At 42.3% G+C, this 19,656-nt stretch overlaps 1 protein-coding gene across 1 annotated transcript in view; it reads left to right on the top strand.

The window, feature by feature from the left end:
- Window positions 1–2,450: 2,450 nt before the first annotated feature.
- Window positions 2,451–19,656, top strand: part of kcnk9 (potassium channel, subfamily K, member 9) — a 36,541-nt gene continuing 19,335 nt past the window's right edge. The window contains exon 1 of the mRNA XM_061093145.1: window positions 2,451–3,063. Within this exon, the coding sequence (XP_060949128.1) occupies window positions 2,451–3,063 (613 nt within the window). The remainder of the gene's footprint in view (window positions 3,064–19,656) is intronic.

A 19,656-nucleotide genomic window follows, 5' to 3' on the forward strand; every position in this document is an offset into this window, starting at 1 on the left:
ACATGATCTTCATCAAGATGCTTCACAAGTCCAGCCACTCCAAACAGGCACAGGCGTTACCATGGTGAGTAAAAACACTGATTAGTCGATTTTATAAAAAAATATATGGGTTGTCTGAGCTATATATAACTAAACCTGTTATCTTTAGGTTTTTCAGACGGGGAATACACTTTTCAATATCTTCAAATATTCAGCTGTTAAGATCATGTGTCAGTTACATAACAACATCGCTGCAGCTGCCAGGGATTAACTGCCTTGCTCAAGAGCACTTGGAGCTCTGAAATTGACTGTGGGACAGACTCTTGTTGTGAGGCAGACTCTTGTGTAGTCCAAAAAACAACAGTATTTTATTTTGCTAGTTTTTGTATGGTTCAGATAAAGATCTTAGAGCTAGAAATGAAATGTTGACCCCCACTGAGGCTCTATCCATTCCTCATGCTCTTTGTGTTTGGATAACTTTGAAATAATTTATTCAAGAGGATACACTGGTTATTATTACTTTTTTTTAGATATATAAAATTACTTCGCCTCCTAAAAACACTTTTTCGTCCCCAAGATTTTCTGTTGTACACATTCTGCCTGAATGAGAAACATTTTCTAAAATATATTCAGTGGTTTGTTTCCGCAGGTCTCTTGCATGCTTGGAGATGTAATGGATGTTATAATATGAACTCACATATATTTCAGGCTGACTCCAATATCAGCGTGGAATCTTTTTTTTAATTCTTCTCCCACCACCTCTGTAATATAATCCAAACAAGAAATGAAACCTAAATCCAAACTCTTACCATACGAGAGGAAATAAATCAGCTTAGACGTGTTGGAATCACAGGATGTGTATTGAATAAAGAGGAGCACTGTCATACATATTTCAGTGTGAGAGGAAAATTCTTAAAATAAGATTTTAACTCGGGATCCCTATGGGCCCGTGCTTAGGTCATAATGTTGGGGTCACGCTAAAGTCATAATGATAACTCATGATATTATTCCTTAGTGCTGAATTTATCATAATTCCTCAACTGGGGGGGTTTGGACCCCTTGGTGGCCTGCGCCCCGGGTCACTTGTATTCTTCGTCTGTCTGAATATTCAGTATTTTTTAAAGGCTGGATTATCTTTGAATTAATCTTATTTAAGTGATGTGTGGCGTGGGTGTGTGTGTTCCATGGGGTGTGTGCATGACCTCAGCAGCGCGCAGCACCATGGACAGCGCACCGACATGTGCGCGTCCTGATTGGAGCGCACATTCCCCCGCTGCTGCCGGGATGTGACAACACTGATGGGAGCATCTGACTCTAAGTGAACCCTGTGTGTCCATGTAACGAGCAGGAGTGGTCACTGAGGGAGGGGTCGCAAACATGGTGAGAGGAGGGTGTGTGTGCGCGCGGGCGTGTGTGTGTGGTGCCCCATCAAATGTTGTCCCCGAAGAGGGAAGAAAGCCTCTGGGAGAGCAGTGCAGTGCAGAGACGCTTCAGGCCACAACTCAGATGAATCGTGACACTTGGAAAAAGAGAAAAACCGAGGGACAGAAGGAGCAACGCCCACCGCCCAGAGTCTGAAATGTGAGAGTGGAGCCACAGGACGTGGAGCCTTCAGAATACGAGCGGTTCGTGACACGCATGGTTAACTCAGAGGTCCCCTGCACGACGAGAGAAAACACATGCATTATTACAATTTTTATTTTTTCCCTATATCAGCTCAGAGCGACCCGCACACACTACGGCAGAGGAGCTTTGGATGCGCTTTGGCTGCGCGCAACGGAGCACGAGTGGAACTGCAGCCACGGAGCGCGCGGCACCCAACTGTGAATTTTGTTTGTTCCAGTGCCAAAGTGTCTTATTCCTGCTCGGCTTCAACTTCTACATCTGTTCCAAATAAGATACAATTTGAGGAAAACCATTCTCTGCCACGGAACCTGTTGTCGACGACGATTTGTTGTGCGCTTGGAATATTTTTACTCCCATAAGAAGTGAGCTCATGCAGGAATAAAGCACCTGAAAAGAGGGGAAGGAGTATGTGGATATGTTGGATGTGATGATCTGCATCTCTGTGCAGGAAAAAACAACTTCATGCTGTTCCTCTCGGTGACTCTCCGTCTTAGCGACGACTCAGCACATCTGTAGTGAGGAGGTTTGCGAGGCAGGTTTCAGGATCTCGCGGAGAGTTAACAGATTTTTTTCTTGTCTGATATATTTGGAGAATGGGTGCTAAATATAGTCTGAGTGCTGACGAGGCCACAATGAACAGGTTGGTGTTGAGCTGAAACTTGTGGACATGTGGGAATATGCTCACTTCTAGGACATTTGAATCCACACCACAGACAGAGTGGGTGTAGGATCGAAGGGGAGAAAGGAACACGATCATTTATTTGCTTGAAAACATTTCTTCACATCAGTGTAGTTCTCTCGGGGAGAACGGAGACCAACAGGCGATCTCTGGAAGCAGCTTGTTGATGGCACTGCGCACCGGGAGGATTTGGTTTGGGCAGGTCTTGCGCAGGGTCTCTCGGCTGCAGGGCTCCTGGTCCAGGCGATCGAGCAGTCTCCTGTGTCTCTCCGCGAACCAAGAGCACGATTTCGGCTTCTGTCGCCGGGAACACCGCAAAGGAGGGGGTTTCCATCGCTGCCCCGACTCCGGCGCCCGCCGCGGCCACCCTCACCGGAGCGCACCTTTCTGCGCCTCCACCTCCAGGCGCTGCCCACACGACTTCCCCCGCGCCTGCTGCACCTTTCCGGGGAGCCCGAGGGGACATGAGCCCCTCGGCCGCCGGTTCCTGTTGGCCATGAAGCGGCAAAACGTGCGGACCCTGTCCCTGATCATTTGCACGTTTACATACCTGCTCGTCGGGGCCGCCGTCTTTGACGCTCTGGAGTCCGACTACGAGATGCGGGAGAAGGAGCAGCTGGAAGCCGAGGAGAAGCGTCTCCAGGGGAAATATAACATCAGCGAGGATGATTACCGCAAACTGGAGACCATCATCATGGAGGCAGAGCCCCACAGAGCCGGGGTGCAGTGGAAATTTGCAGGGTCATTTTACTTTGCCATCACGGTGATAACCACCATAGGTAAGTCCCAGTCTCTCCTAACGAGCCCCAGTCTCTAACACTAGCGTAACCGAGCGTCCATAACCATACCAGCAGCCTCTCAGGGTCTTATCAGTGTTGCACAACAGTGAAGGGTTTATTATGAGGACAGTTACATGTACATTCAACACCATAAAAGGCAGCAACTGATCATCAGCACTGTGCCACAAGTCTTTAGACAAAGTTTGAAGCAACATGTTGCAGCTCTCTGCGGAGGGAGAGTCGCTGTGAGCTCGGAGCGTTGTGTCATCTCATCGCGGTTGAGAGAATATTTGGATTTACACTTTCTAAAAACATCCTCTTTGGAAAGGGGAGGAGTGACGTAAGGGCGCTCAGAGGTCTGTTCTCAAACATGTGATTTCCTCTGGTGCAGCTTCAACCCGCACCTGCTGTCTCTCTGTGGAAGGAAAGTGAAAGTGTGACGCTGCGTTAATGTTTCTGTTAGTTTGGGTTCAGGTCGGAGAAAGACGCAGAGCTTTGACTGAGTGAGAGCGGCGGTGTGGTGCTGAAAGAACAGCTCCTCTGAGCCGAGCCGCAGCCAGGAAGACAAACTGGTCCCGCTTCACTTTGTTTTACATCGAACACTGTTTTATAATGTTGATCCCCAGGCTGGATCTACTCTACATTGTCAGACCGTTCATGGAGCACTTATTTACTACAAGTGGTCTTCATAAATAAAAATTAAATAAACGACAGGTGACCCATGAGAACTGGTGATCATAAAAACCTAAAAACAATCCTATGTGAACCCAAATCAATCCAAAGGCATTTGTTATTCGTAGTATCATATTCCTTAATGTATTATCCTCCTCTAAGGAAAAAACAGTTGCCTCTGTTTGACTATGATGCATTTGCACCCCAAATATTTATTCCAAGCTGTGAAGAGGACGGATGAATTAAGTTCCTCTTTGTTTTCTGCTCCTTTATCAAACCAGCCTCCTCTCTGCATGTTAATCACCGACCCTCTGAATGAAGCTACTGTAGTTGCAGTTAAATTGAATTGATTCCATAAGGTGAAAGGCTACGGGGGGTAGGGTGGTGCAATTTGAGCTGTCAGTCAGAGTTAGATTTGGTCATTTGAACTCAGAGTTCACAGAGGTGCGTAATCTGCATTGTAGATGTTATTCGGAGGAGGGGGCTGGGGTTGTGTTGGAGCTGCATGGGGGGTGGGCTAATGCACCATGCAGGCCCGTCCTCCAGTTTGCTGGGCAACACTTTAAAAGGCACGACTGTAACAGAGGTGCGAAGGTGGATCCACTGCTGTTTCTAGGCCGCAGACACGAGAGCCATTGTAATATTCATGTTGTGTGAAGTGGCTACATTCACTGCGGCGGACTAAGTCTCTCCTCAGGTATTACCACACTCTCAGCTTGTGCAGCATTACGAGTAACAGCAGCTCTCACTTCTCTACGTCCACATGTAGGATGGATGCACTCAGCTCGGCTGGAAAAGGAGAGAAAGTTTCATCTGATCATGTTAGTGAAGAGGGGAAACTTCTCATGTGTCTGAAGCAGAAAGCAAAAAACGAGAAAGACCCATTTATTATTGATCACCAGTTATTCAATCAAATGTAGGCCCATAATTAGCTCCTTTTACAATCACACCACTGGGAAACAATTGCCTTGAAAACTAAACTCCTGCTGGTATAAATAAAAAGTTCTGAGCAGATTCTAATTATAGAAAAACAAACTAATTTGTTAAAGGGTCTGTTTCTTGTATGACATAGAGCAGAGTTCGGTTCACTGCACTGAAAGGTATTTGATATATTGCCGCATTGGTCAATTTGGGGAAAGTACCATGTGCCTTATTACAGTGAAAGGATTTCCTCCAGAATCAATGACAGCCCTAAAATAAACTGAGCCTACCTATATGTCCGTGCAGAAACTCTTAAAACACATTAATGAGCCACACTGTTGCACTGGGTGACATGTTCCTTCATTATGATAACATGGACGCCGTGGTTTGTTAGGAATCAAACTCTAATACACAATATGGGGCTGTCAATATTCAAGTGTACAACTGGGATCCAAACTTTTGCCTAAATTTCCACAACACAGTTTTCTGAGGGAGGTTATAACTCATATGTAGTTTTGGCCCTTGAAAAGATGCTGATCCTTAGTAAGAATGAATTATTTATGTTGGATTTTAGTACCCTAATGAAAGCACAGAATGTCAGTAGCATTGTTGTTGAACTGCATCTACAGTGCATATTGGAGCCAGCAGCGGAGGTAGCTTACAGCTAAACTAAGTGATACATCAGTCATCTGGTCATATTCTGCGGGTCTGATCCGTGTGGCACCGTCAGTGATTACACATTACAAAAATAAGATGTTTCCCTGAAGCGAAGACAATCACAGGAAAACTCTCCATGTTTATTCCCTTTTTTTTTCTTTTTGTTTTGATTTGTGCGACTATCCAGCCTTCTGGAGGCAGATCTGTTAATCAGACACACAAGAATCACTCTCAGGTAGACTTTGACCCACGCAGCCACCAGGGTCTTCAGGCGCTGCAGCTTTGGTTTGCTGTGTTAAGTCGATGGCTGGAAGGCTCTACTTAAACAAACCCCTCAGCTGACAGACCTGTCACCTGATACTCTCACCTGTTGATTCTGTGGAAATAATGAAAGCAGGTATTGCTCTTCTGCACCAAAATGTCCCTTTAGGAAACAACTGAAACTTGCTTTGTGCAAAATGAAACCATGAAAAGAACGGTTCAGACAGTGTTGACTCTAAAACAAATTATATCTGTGTCATAATGTGAGACTGGGAAAATAATACATTACATAAATACAAAATTGTCTATTACGATGTGCGGTGCCACAAATCTCCTGCCTGCTGCCAGATTTGTAAAATTACAACAGAGTAAATCATAAGAATGATCAAATCTCACAGAAGAAATGCAACAATACAGTTCCCCACAGTTCTGTATGGAAATCTTTCAGCCTCACATATTAATCAGGAAGAGCCACACTCAGTTTTACTTTACCAATAGTATTTGTAGCATTCTCCATGGTTATAATGAGCTGGACCCTGGGTGAGCCGGCTAACGCAGTGTTGACAAATGAAAAGAAATCTTGAAGTCTCCAGCAGTGGTCCGTGGAAAACGCTGTGAGTCACAGGCTGTGGCCTCTGCCACCGTCAGACCTGAACCCAGCTGTACACTTATGGGAGGTTTTTGGAATGACTGTGCTCTTAGCGTCATCACCAGATGGGCGAGTATCTGTTGGAAGCACACAGTCACTAGAGTTCCAAAGACTTGGAGAGATCTCCGAGAGCAGCCCTGAAGCTGTTAGAAGCTGTTATAGAGGCTTGATGTGGAGACTTTCATGAGACGTGTGGGTCTCATGTGTATAATTTATCACCCATTTGCACAGTATCATTGTGTGATCAGTGCAAGCAGATTTATCGGCTTCACATCAGCATTTAGCTCCGTCTTTCCTGTCCTCCTGTTCCTCATCATTATTCTGAGAAAGGGTAAAAAACAACTCTTACTTTCATTAAGTAAAAATGAGTTGAAGCAAGAGAGGAAAGTGAACACCAAAAATATCCGGATAAATGTAACAGTCATTTAGTTTCTATGAGTCAGATGTATATAAAATCAAATACGCTCGATACAAACAAGTGTCAAAAGTGATTTAGAGGATGGTATTAGTTTTACTGAACAATACTGCTCAGGGACGTTCTGCAGCATTGACTCAGTGAAGGATTGATACAATTGTCAGTAAAAGAATAGAGTGTGTGAGTGAATGTTTGTGTCAGTAACAGACTTTGTAGGTAGGTATACGCATTTTTAGTACGACAGGTTATTCATGTTGAAGTAACCAAATTAGTGCCATAGTAAAAGTAAACATAAAAGTAAATTGTTGGACACACCTAAAAATACAACAACTTCAAAATGGTAACACCAAATTAATTTTGTAAGTAAAATGAAAGTAATGAGCTACAGTAACTTGTTTACTTTATATTTAGCTAAATTAATTAATGTGTGTGTTTCTAATGAAAGTCATTTTTAAGGTCATATATTTGTGGTATGGTACAGTTGGACTGGTAGAATTAGCAGAATTGCTAATAAAAGTTAAATCAGTTAGGTTGTCACTAACAGGACATGTAATAGAAGTTATAGTGGCAGTACAAAATTAGTATAGGAGTGACAGTGTTGACAGCACTAGTAGTAATAATAATAGTTGAAGCAGACATAGACATAGTAGAAGAAACAGTACTGTCAGTAGTAGTGGCCGCTTGCCTGGCTTTTCAAGAAACTACAAATTATTACAATACAGATATCACTGCATAGACATTTTTAGATAATAAAGTCAGTCAGTCAGAAAATAAAGAAAAGCTTTTAAAATCACTTTTACAGTCAAAGTTTCAGATGCTGATCAGAAGCAACTTCACAAACATGTTCTCTATCTTTACTGCAGCACTCGAGAAATAAGAACGGACCAAAAGTCATGCGTTTTGTCTACCAGACCAAAACTGAGATTTTTACAGAAAGCTTTCAAAGTGCAGATTCTCAATATTTCGAATTTCTGTGTTTCCCTGTGTGCATGAAAATGCAAGGGTTTGGGAAACGATGACGTCACAGTCTACTTTGCACGTGCCCGCTGTTGCCTTGTGTGATGGTCATGCACCAGTAACAGCAACAACAATGGTGGTTCTACGGCAGTTAGTTGGCTCTGCTCCCTCTAATGACAAGTTAGCAGCTAAATTTAGCATCACTTCTCCACATCACGACATTCACAGGGGCCAGTTTTACATGGACCGCAGTGTTGATGTGGACTTTATCACCACCTTCTGGGCTGACTAGCTTTTTTGATCAATTGTAGTCGTTTTTTCCGTTATCATTTGGACTGAGATATTTTGTAAAACAAAGGTTGTGTAGTTGATGATTTTTTTCTTTCAAAAACAGGGCGGTAAATATACATTTAAAAAAGGGCCAACGAGGCCCCAGACTTGCTCTTTCAAATGAGGCTCTGCACTTCCTCATGGAAGAATGAAGCATTTATTACCTCCAGCCTGAGGCCTCACCTCACACTATCACTCGCCCTCTGAAACATAGAGTATGTGAGCAAGAGGAGGAAGAAAAAGGGCCGTAGGTCTGAAACTGGAGCCCAGCTGCGATACTGTCAGTACATGTCGGAGCAGCTGTCGGGAGAGGGCCCATCTCGGTTGGCCTGATGAGGCTGAATGCACGACAACGGCAACAACCTCCCCCTGCAGACACACACACACACACACACACACACACACACACACACACACACACACACACACACACACACACACACACTCAGACTATACCTGTACCCTGCACCTCTCCATCCCGACCGACCTGCACGTTGACTCTATTTATTCCTGTGGCTAATTGCACCGAAGCTGACACTTAGTGATGACAGCATGGCGTTCTCACTGAAACTGCTTAGACGGAGAAAAGCAGCCACGGAGCTCAGGACTGTGTGTATATGCAGCCGAAGCTTCCTCACAGTGTCGAGCTGCCGGTGTTGCCGGGAGACTAAAGACAGCTAGAAAGGTGAAAGTCATCTCTGTTAAGGGTCTGGAAATATCCATGTGTATATTCAGTCGATATGCAGCTTAGAGGTATGACTGAGATTTGCTGTTTGAAGCCTGAGACCAGTAACAATAACTATAATTATTTTCTTTGAATGTGAAAAATCCCTATCCCAAACAAACTGTGCGGCGTAGTTCTGCACCAAAACATCGGCGGCACTCTCCCCGAAACCCAGACTAATGAAGTTTAATCAGGCTGAGCAGGACTTTAAGGTCGTATTAAATGGCAGACAAAAACATAATTGCTTTTTAGTGAAGAATATATTTTCTACAAACAGTAATTAAATGAAAAATTAGTTGAGATTTGAAACTAATTGGAGATTTTTCTCAGGCAGGTGAAACTCTCCAAGCTTTGACAAATATGTTGTATTGAGTGAAAGACAAACAGCTGCAGAACAGTTTACACGTGATGACACTGGGAAGTAATGATGTTACATAATATTGGCAGTAAAACAGGCAGATAATCTGTCAGACCGCTGAGCTGTGGGAAGAGCGATGAGCCGTTTCACTCACAAAATTGTGAAAATCATTACAGCAACTTGAGGGGAAAGTAAAGGTTGAGGTTGGATGTTTAAAGTTTAAAGGGAATTTGAGCCTCATTAAAGCAGCATCACCTTTTTTTTAAGGTGAAAACACAAACATTTCCACAACCATTTTTCAATTTACACATCCAACATTTATGAGCTACCTCAGTATTGACTTTTGCCCGACCATATTTTCAAGGCCCAAAGCTTAAGTTTACCAAACGTTCATGCACACACACACACATTTGTGCTTATACAGGCACTAAAGGGATATTCAACGGGTTGCGTGTCAACTATTCAGTTCTTATCACACCGACTGAGTGGCCCCTTCCTACTTCCCCATCATGAGTCTGTGACGTGACATCCAACTGTTAGCATCCTCTCAGGCTCCGTAACAAAGAGCCAGCAGCATCACAACCTGTGACAAACTTAGTGAACAATCAGTGTTGACTTCAAGCCACTAAGGAGATTATCTTTTCATCTGTGTTGGTCTGTTACTCAGCAGGATTATTCCAACACTACAGAACAGATTACCATGAGACTTGAAGGTGAAGATTCCATGAAATGTTTGCACAGATCCAGATCAGGGGATTAATCCAGGAATAATTTGTATCACTTTCTTTGATATTGAGAGAGATTTTATTAAACCTTTTTCCCCCAACATTATCACACTTTTCCTTTCCCACCATTCATGGGAAAAAAAACTGGGTTTGGGTAATTGGGTCGAGTAATGAGTGAGACATGACACACATTTATGTAAATGATGAAAACAAGTGTAATTTTATAACCATTATTTCCAATTGTAGTGAAAACTGTGACAGTTTAGTGTTTTACAGATACTTGAACATTCGGACTGAAAGTTTCTTTTTATTTTGGTGTTCTGGTCATATGACAAATCAAAAGTCCCATCACTCTTACTAATGTGCTGTTTCATATCAAGTGAATCTTATGTAAAATATTTGTAAGTCAAAAGTTTGCCACTATGACATTTCCGTTATTTAATCTGCTGTTGATAGAAACTATCGATTAGTATAGCCTGAACACTATTTATAAGACACGTTTTTTTATGCTCAGTGAAGAACAATTACAACTACATATTCCATTTATCAACTCAACACTTTTTCTCTGGTTTTAAAATCAATGATTTGTTTAATAGAAGAGTCAAATGCTGCAATTTCTGAATTGCTATCCAAACGGGTGGCGTGCTCACACATCATTTCCTCAGCTGTCTCTTTTGAAAGGAAAACGCTTTGTGTGGATGAGTCAGATGCCGTGACTTCGTACCTGTTGTGCTGGTCACAGTTTCCATTACGCTGCACAGCCACTGTCTCACACAGCTCGTCTTTCTGCAGGATGTCTTACAGGTTAAATCCAGATCAGGATTAAAATAGAAAGTCATTACAGAGACTAAGGCTTGTTATGATATTTATATAAATGATGCAGTGCTAAACAAAAAAAGCTTCACAAAGAATCAATTTAGATCATTAATCATATCCATTTTTGTTTTATTCATCCTCACAGTGTTATTTATTAAGTTGCATATAATTTTTAGTCTTTTTCGAGATATTAAATCAGAGTTGAGTTGTGTTTCAGCCTCCAATTTAAACCTGACTGGTTCCACAGCACAGAGAAGCATTTTGTGGATCATTAAGATTCAACATAAGAAAAATATATTTGACTCAAGTAAGGGAATAAAATGACAACTGTACTGGTCAGTGTATGTACATTTTGCATGGATCAATTTGCATAGTACACGTGTGCTCCGTGACTAGTGTGATACTTAACACGGGCCAGAGGCTGCTAAAAGCTGCACTCTGCCATCCTCTCGTTGGCGGAGTGTGTGTATGGTGGTTTCCGTGTGTGTGTGTGTGTGTGTGTGTGTTCCAGGTATAACTACCCTGTGGGGACCTATATCACAGAATGACATTTTGGGGACTTGCATTTTAATATTTATTTAGTTTTTTTATAATAACATTTCTTCTTAGAAGTAGTAGACCTTTGTTATATAGCGTGTTGACTATTAGTCCAACATTGTTCAAATCCAGAGAAATCTTAAATGTTATTCAAGTTAACAGAACTATCCATTTTGGTCGCCTCTTATTTGACTCATATCCACTTTATGGATGCAATGTATGGCGAAGGAAAAACAGACCGCGAACCAGTTAGCCAGATGCCATTTTTTACCTTATTTTACCTTCAATGTTTGTATTGGTCACTCTTAATGGATCATGATTGTTTCCTTATGGGGACAAAAAGCGAGTCCGCATAAGGTAAATAAATTTAAGGTGAACACATGTTTTAAGGTTAGGTAAAGGGTTAGTAGGTACTAAGTGGTTCAGGTTAGAGTAAGTCTCCAGGAATTCAATGTGAATGTGCGTGTAAGAGAGTAACAGAGAGTAAGGCAGGATGGGATACAGGGGGACACACAGATTGTCTTTCTGTGCTGCATCTTGACAACATCTGATTGGAGATCTGCATGCAACCTACAATATGAGCTTTGGTCCCATTAGTTGCTGAAAAGCACCTGTTGATGGTTCTGAAGCTGTGTTGCTGTCCTTTGTTCATGCTCTCATTCACACATGAGGAAGCACAACCTCCCCATCTGAGATGTCCCTGATGACATGCTGGCTGTAATACCCTTTAGTTTAACATAACGAAGAATGGTTTATGTAAATCTCCAATACATCAAGGATGCACGATTTCATCTTTTCTTGAGCACCAGTCAATAAAATGATTGAGCGTATTTTAAATCCTGGTGATTTGCTCATTCATAATGCATGAGTCTGAGTTCCATAACAGGCGTATATGTAATGATTAATGGTTTTACAATTTTACAGATTTACAGTTTGTAAATGCCATGGAGGTGTTTACCACTGACTGTGTGAGACTTAAGTCCTCATCTCAGCCAAACACATCTTTAAGTTAGATAACTCAATAATCTTTTCTGCACAACACAAACCGATTCTTTGACAGTGACCCACTAACTCTCCCTGGACGAATCACAACAAATGCAGTTATTACGTAGGCAACTGCAATTCCTTGAGTTTCTGAGAGTATTTCACCCCTCATCCAAGAGGCTTCTTCAGTTCTAACAGACTAATGGTAGGCTTCCTCTTTGGATCCGTATCTGTGTTTAGAGGCATTCTGTTAAGCAAGCAGGTCCTTGACTTTCCCACCAATTAGTGGGTTGTTGGGGTCCTCTGAGTCACCGTGTGAATGGCTGTTGACACCTGTAAGTTGTAGAGCCCCCCTGCTAGTGTCTGAGTCCTTAGTGTCACTGGAGTTGTGGTGTGTTTTGGTGTTGACTTGTCTGGGGAGAGAACTTAGAACAGCGTAGTATGTGGCAGAAAGTTGGTGTTTTAAAACAGCTCCTTATACCAAAGGTTCCTTGAAGTTATTTCTGAGACTTTTCTGGCTTCTGTCTGTTTATGCTCAAAAGGTTCAACGGTCAGTTCACCAACATTACAAAAAGTCATGTTTTTCATCACTATCCTCGAGTGCTGTCTGGCAATTGAGTTTGATCTCACCGGGTTTTCAGATCCATCTCTGAGCTTTCACGGAGGGCTCTGTAAATAATGCAGTGCATGCTGGGCAGTATTTTTAGATGGACAAGTTGCTACTTACTTTTTTAACACGAGAACACTCACAGCACGGCTCTGTAGTTGGCAACATTGGTCCAGACTGAAATATCTCAACAGCTCCTGGATGGTTACCAAAGCTTCGACATTTTACCTCCGTACCACCATGAGATTAATATTGGTAGTTTCGGACAAAATCCTGTGACGACTATTACATTTATAATAATGAGTATTTATTTTTCCAACATGTTTGTTCACGACCCTTAAAAAGTGTAATACTAATGACAATCTAACCAGCTGAAGTAATTTCTACAATTCATATTGTTTACAGATGGAACATGTGAATTTCAGGGCTGCAGGTATTTTGATCTTTTTAATCTGATGTGTGCAGTACCCTTCCTCTCTTAATGCTTTGCTAAGCTAAACATGGCAGTTGCCAATAGCTTGAAAGTTATCATACACACACAACAGTGTCATCTAAATCTCATCAAGAATATTAATAAGTGTATTTCCAAAATGTGAAAACTTCTCATGTAAATCAGTAAATGCATTTAAATACTGTGCAGTAGTATTTTTTTTTCTTTTATTTGACCAATCATAAGATCAGGGTGTCTGATGAATGTAAATTATGTGAATAAGTTGCAATATTACATGGCTTTTATTCAAAGACGTATTTGTTTTCATCAGCATTTGCATCTGTAATATGTATGGACATAACACAAATTTAATGAAGGATTATAAGATTGTTTAGTGCTTTTGTTGACTTGAGGCTTTAGGCCCTGTGTACACCTGGTATTAACATGTGGCCCCTCATGCATCTTGTGATAGGATCTCAGATCAAATCTACACAAACATACACAAATGTCATTTCTGTTCAGGAAGACCTGTGTGTGTGTGTGTGTGTGTGTGTGTGTGTGTGTGTGTGTGTGTGTGTGTGTGTGTGTGTGTGTGTGTGTGTGTGTGTGTGTGTGTGTGTGTGTGTGTGTGTGTGTGTGTGTGTGTGTGTGTGTGTGTGTGTGTGTGTGTGTGTGTTTGTATGTGTGTGTTGGCACAAGCGAGCGAAAGAGTGATAGGCAGACCTTGTGCAGCTGGGCTGTGATGAGAGATTTGACCGATTTGAGGAAAGTATCGAATATTATGTGGTGGTCAGAGTTGATATTGGGGCGGTGGTCACAAACAAATCAATGAGAAGAGAAAAAACAAGTTTGATTCATAGTGAAACTCTAGCGGTCTAGAGGACGTCAGCTGAGTTGGAGATCACAAAATGATCTAGCTTTTTTCTTAACCCTCCCCTGAGTCATGTCCAGCTTCAGGAAGGTCGATCAGCCTGTTTGATTGCTAAACTAGCTTCAGAAAGTCATTTATCACGTGAAACTCAAGGTCTTCCTCTTCAGCCTGTTAACTGCCCACAAGCACTGCTGAGTAGCTGGATGGAGATCAGTTAAGGTAGATGTTTATTGTGAAGATTGATTTGATTGATGGGAAAAGTGACTTTCTTTGAGCATTGATAGCATTTCCCTGCCCTAGACTGCACAATGAATGCACCATGCACACAGTGACAGAGGGGGCGCTCTTTCCACTTGTCATGATAAAACTAATTTATAATAATAATAATAATAATAATTCTTTATTAGAATATATTTATGAGGCCAGGCTTCATTTGCTCTCTGAGAGAAATCTCCGCCGCTATAAATAATAATAAAAACAAAACAACTCGCCGTTTGGCAGCTGGCTGTAATTCAGACTAATATCTGATGAATGTGTACTCACCTTTCTCCTAAAAAAGGAAAGAGTTGTTAATATGCTGTCTGACGGCTGCTTATTGAAAAATGATTTGAGGTGTTCACCCTGGTTGGACTTTGGAGGCAGTAGATTATTTTCACTTTGCCAGCGTCCTGCCGGGAGCTTGATGGAGGTCTCCTAACGGATCGATGGGAATTTGTTCCTGTGGTGCTGATTCTCTCAGCGGGAGCCACTTCTCTGGAGCTGGCTGGTCTGTTTTCACTGCTCAGGGTAACACACAAGGTTAATCGTAAAACGAAATGACACAAGGTAATATTAGCGTAAAGGACTCAAGTGTGTCCAAGCTATCCTCAATGCTGTGTAATTGTCAGGGGAATTGTGGAGACACTTTTTTTTATATCCCCTGTCTCTCTGAATGGTCTCTTAATGTAATAACCCTGATGTCTTTACAGTGCAATCATACATCCAAATGAACTGATTTAGAAAATCCAGCCCAAGTGTTGATCTGATTAAAGGTTTAATACTAATACAAGTGATGAGCAACACTACTAACACTAAAATGGCTCTGATCAGAGCTCAAACCTCCACACAGGCCCAACAAGTATGCCATAATGTTTTCATCAAGATCCACAAAAAAACTGAAAATGTAAAAAAAAAAAAAAATTATTAAAACAGCAATGTTTAAGAAAGTGAAAAACAGGTTGTTTCTCATCAAGTTTTATGAAAATCGCCTCAGTTGTTTTTGTGTTATCCTGCAAATTTTCATACAAGCAAACAAACAAACAGAATATATAACTTCAGTGGCAGAGATAACAAATTAGACCCTAAATGTAATGAAAGAGAAATGAACTTGAAACATCACACAACAAATAAGAGTTCCTCATCTCTCCCGATTCGAGGCGTCTGCCCGGCATGTGAAAGCCGCTGCAGAGATAAGCCTCACATCTCACCTGGAGTTCTGGAGCCAGGGCTTTCTAAGCTGCAGTATCTAAGTCTTTAACTCCGGGCAGAATGTGCATTTGTAAATCTTGCTCTACTCTCCTCAAGTCGGTCTAATTCCTGGCTCAACACTTGTCAGTCATCTTGAAAGGGTATCTGCCTCGAAACAACGAGCAGCCCGAGGCAGAGGCAGCCGCCACGAGGCTGCAGCGAGAGATGAGGAAGACGCAGCTCGCAGGTAATCTGAAACAAACAGAAGCAGAAAAGAGACTGTCTGCGGCATATTTCGCTTCCCTGGACTGTAGTGTTGTTAGTACTACTTCTCTGCTCTGTGCCACTGATCTCATTCATCAAAACAATGTTGATGGCTCGTGGCCAGCTTTTTGTGTGTTTTCTCATCTGTGTGAAGAGAGAAAGATAAATGTGCTTGAATGTCCGCAGGCCGGCGAGAGCCTTCCTCTCACCAGCAGAGTTTCTTAAAGGAGTCACGGTGGCAACTGGATGTTCCACTCCAGCACAGACGACACCCAGTAAAGCGGCGGGCACAGTGGGCTCATTCAGGCTCAAGTGGGCAAGCGTGAGTGGAGAGTGGTACTTGATGGCAGCGGCTCTTTGTAGTATGTTTTCTTGTGGGGTAGGGGGTCCAGGTGGTGTCCCTCTTAAGCAGCTGGCAGAGAAAAGCCATGTCGGCTGAACACTGAGGAAGAAAATTGAGGTTGATGGAGTGAAAATGATGGAGGGGAATAATTTAAATAGACATATAGATAGAAGATATATTTAAAATATAACAGGCAGCAACCAAAGTATATGTCTGTGGAGTTTTCACAGTGACTCATTTCTAAATCTCTGATATTTTGAATTGCCATAAATGTCAAAATACAAGAAACGTTGTCATTCAATGCACCTGTTTAACCAACTGTGCACATTGAACTCCAATGATCTCTTTGCAGTTAATATAAAAAGCAGTCTGTGTTTTTTCTATCCTATCACAATGTACTACCAATAAGTTATCTGACTCAGATATGAAGCCAATATACTGCAGTATATTCATAACTTTATACCTCTAAACCTTGAATCTGACTTTTAGTGGAAATAAAAATGACATGAACGAGACTGAAACAAGGTCTGCTTGTTGATTTTACGAAAAAAGATATAAAAACATTTCTTTAAAATCATCGTAGGGAATTAAAAGGAAGCCCGCCAGGCTGCATTATATATGAGCCAAGATGGAATCAAAGTTGAGTTTTCAAACTCTGATTCCGCACCAACATGACTGTATCAAATATTGGCAACAGCATACACTGCAAGACATATGAGCTCATACCTCAAATGTTGTTGAATGTACGAAGGTGGAGGCTTTGTAGATCATTTCTTTCCCCCAGAAGAGATGGAGTCTGTGTGTACATGCATTTTTGGGAAAATTAAAGCTTTACAACTTGAGCTTATTCTCATACTCAGGGCATTATAACTATTGGTTGTTGTACAATTGAATCACTAAGGTAATCTCTCTCAGAGAAATCTTATGGGGGGAAGAAAATTGAGCTGCAGCTGGAGGATTAAACAAACAAAACGTCAGGTTAACCGAGCTCATTTGGAAGATAATCAATGGCAAATTATATAATTATTACCCAATTTATCCATTAATTACACATCCATTGTTTTGGGTGAGCTCACTGTCAGTTTGACCTCCAGATCAAATGGTTTGGGATGTCAGCTTTGTCTGTTGCTTGTCAACAACGCGTCATCTGCCTCCTGGCTGCCTCGCTGGACTGTGCTGTCTTTTTGTTGCCATGTTGGCGCTGTGTGGAAAAACACAGGCACTATGTCAACACATATACTCTCTGGATATTGTTACACAAGTGCACAAAATGTCTTATACAAGAATAGTACAGACGCTGTCATATTAATAATGGATGGTGCAGATGATGCGAATGAAAACAGTTGCATTGTCATATTAATTAATTGCTGAGTCTCGGCCGTGGCCTCTTCTGAATCCATTTTAGTCTCTAGAAAAATACAGTCTACTACGGTCTTTACCAGTGATGATGCTGCTGGAGATTATCTTGACACATGTCAAAATGTTACGATCATTACACACAATGCATTATAAAATGTAGTGGAGAAGAGTTATTTGCTGGCAAGTGTGAAGTAAAAGTGAAAGGTACTCAAAAATGAATCTTCTACAGTATTACATATACAGGTGAATATATAGAATAACACCATCCTCTTCCAAGTATTCATAGCTTTAAAATAATAGATACTTCCCAGCAGTCTGGGATTCAAGTGGGCACTGCAACCCAAGTTTTTTGGCTGCGATTTGCATTTGATCCACTATGGCCGCCCCAGGCTGTGAGTCAGCATGACACCGTACCCAGCTGCCAAGCTGCTCGGTGTTCCTCCTCACAATTCAGGCTCAACAAGGATTTGCATTTCAGCTCATTGTTTTGTCCTTTGTTTCTCGAATCACACAACTTGTACATTTTCCTCTGCGACATGCTATCCCTCCTTAAATCACCTGCACAGGAAGCCTCAGGGCATTTTATGTAATTCGTCAGCAAGTGTAGTAAGACTTCAAATGACCACACGTCTCCATCCCCACCACCTACTGTTAATTCTCTCCTATTGGACCCTGACAATCATCTCCCCTTCGCAGCGCTCCACCGTAATGCACACCCACATGGTCTTATCACAACCACTTTATTCCATCTGTGGAAGGAGTGGGAGTGTGTGGTCTCCAGTATGAGTTACTGCCACGGAACAGCAGCATGAAATCAGCGTCGGCGGCTTGTGCACAGTGTGTGGTCCGTCAGCGTTTCTGATACATGAGTAGTGTCTCTGATACTAAATTCGGTTCCCCCGCGGGCTGTGAGACAAATAAAGTGTGAGAGCACAGTGACAGTAGAATTACATAGGTGGGAAATAAGCAAATAAAGCAGCGGGATGGGAGCTGCAGTTCTAACAGCCTCACATGCAGTTTAAACTGACATTGCTGTAACTGCATGCAAACATATTTAGTTCTCAATGCTTCGATAGTCACAAAAAAGAAATATGATCTGCAGCAGAGTTATTCATGTGAAGTGCAGCATGTGCTCTTCGTGTGACTGCTCCAACTCTGTGCATGCAGGTTTGAGTAAGTCACATATGTTAATTCATGATTAAATTGGAAAGGCTTACCACCTGCAAATAGAAAACAAATGCTGAAGGGCTGTGAAGGAGTGGAAAAATACCAAAGGTGGAAAACATGGAGGCGCGTTTTCAGCCTGTTCTGTTTCTTCATCTTTGAGAGGCCACGTGACAAGCAAGAGCTGTAGAACAGAGCCAAGGGGTGAGGGGCTGACCATTAGTGACGGCTGCTGTGGTCCAACATAATCACAGACTGGCCAGCGCCATGTCTCCATCTTGAAAACAGAAATTATACCAGAGACGTCAGTTTGAGATGACCTTCTGACCGGAGCAAAATATATCCCTCTTACAAATCTGTTGGTAGGGCAGCGGCAGGGCACACCAGGCCAAGTGGTGGTCATCTTCTCTGGGGTGCTGATTTCAGCGAGGACAGCACATGTGCCTGTTGCTTAGCAGCACTCAATGGCTGTATATCCCGATGCTGGGCAATGAGCTTCATTAGGTGAAGCCTTAACATGGGATATAGAGTGACATCTGGGACGGCTCAGAGTCCTGTCAGGACCAGGCGGCAGGATGTGAATGCAACGTGTCTTTGAATAACGGGAGACAAGGTGATGATTCTTCTCTCGGAGGCCTCAGATGACCACAGTGGGCTTCAGCTGCTGTAGGATGCAGTCAGTGGGATGTTCTCCACCGAGGTTTACCTGACATCTTATAGGAAACGCATAGGAGATTAAGCCTTGATGTGGATGACTGTTATCCACACTGAGCAGAACGGATGTTATTGTGCTGTAGGTTTCCAATGACCCCCCCCCCCCCCCCCCCTCCCCCCGTACAGCTGGTAGAACATGACACGACAACTGCCTGAAACTAGTTCGGAGGGTTTTGTATCTCAAAGAGCAGAGCTGGAGAGAACAACATCACCCCGGGGTAGAATATTGTTATTCTTTTTTAATTTGTTACTTAAATTTAGGTAATTTTTACACAACCAACAATGATTAAACAAAGCTAAAATAGAAGAATGCAGATACTGACCTCATATAGCTCTCTATATAAATGCAGCAGGATTAAGATTAATTAAGGTTTCTGGTTTTGCATTGG

This window comes from Limanda limanda, chromosome 19 (genome assembly GCF_963576545.1).
Source record: "Limanda limanda chromosome 19, fLimLim1.1, whole genome shotgun sequence".
NCBI classification, from domain to species: Eukaryota; Metazoa; Chordata; class Actinopteri; order Pleuronectiformes; family Pleuronectidae; genus Limanda; species Limanda limanda.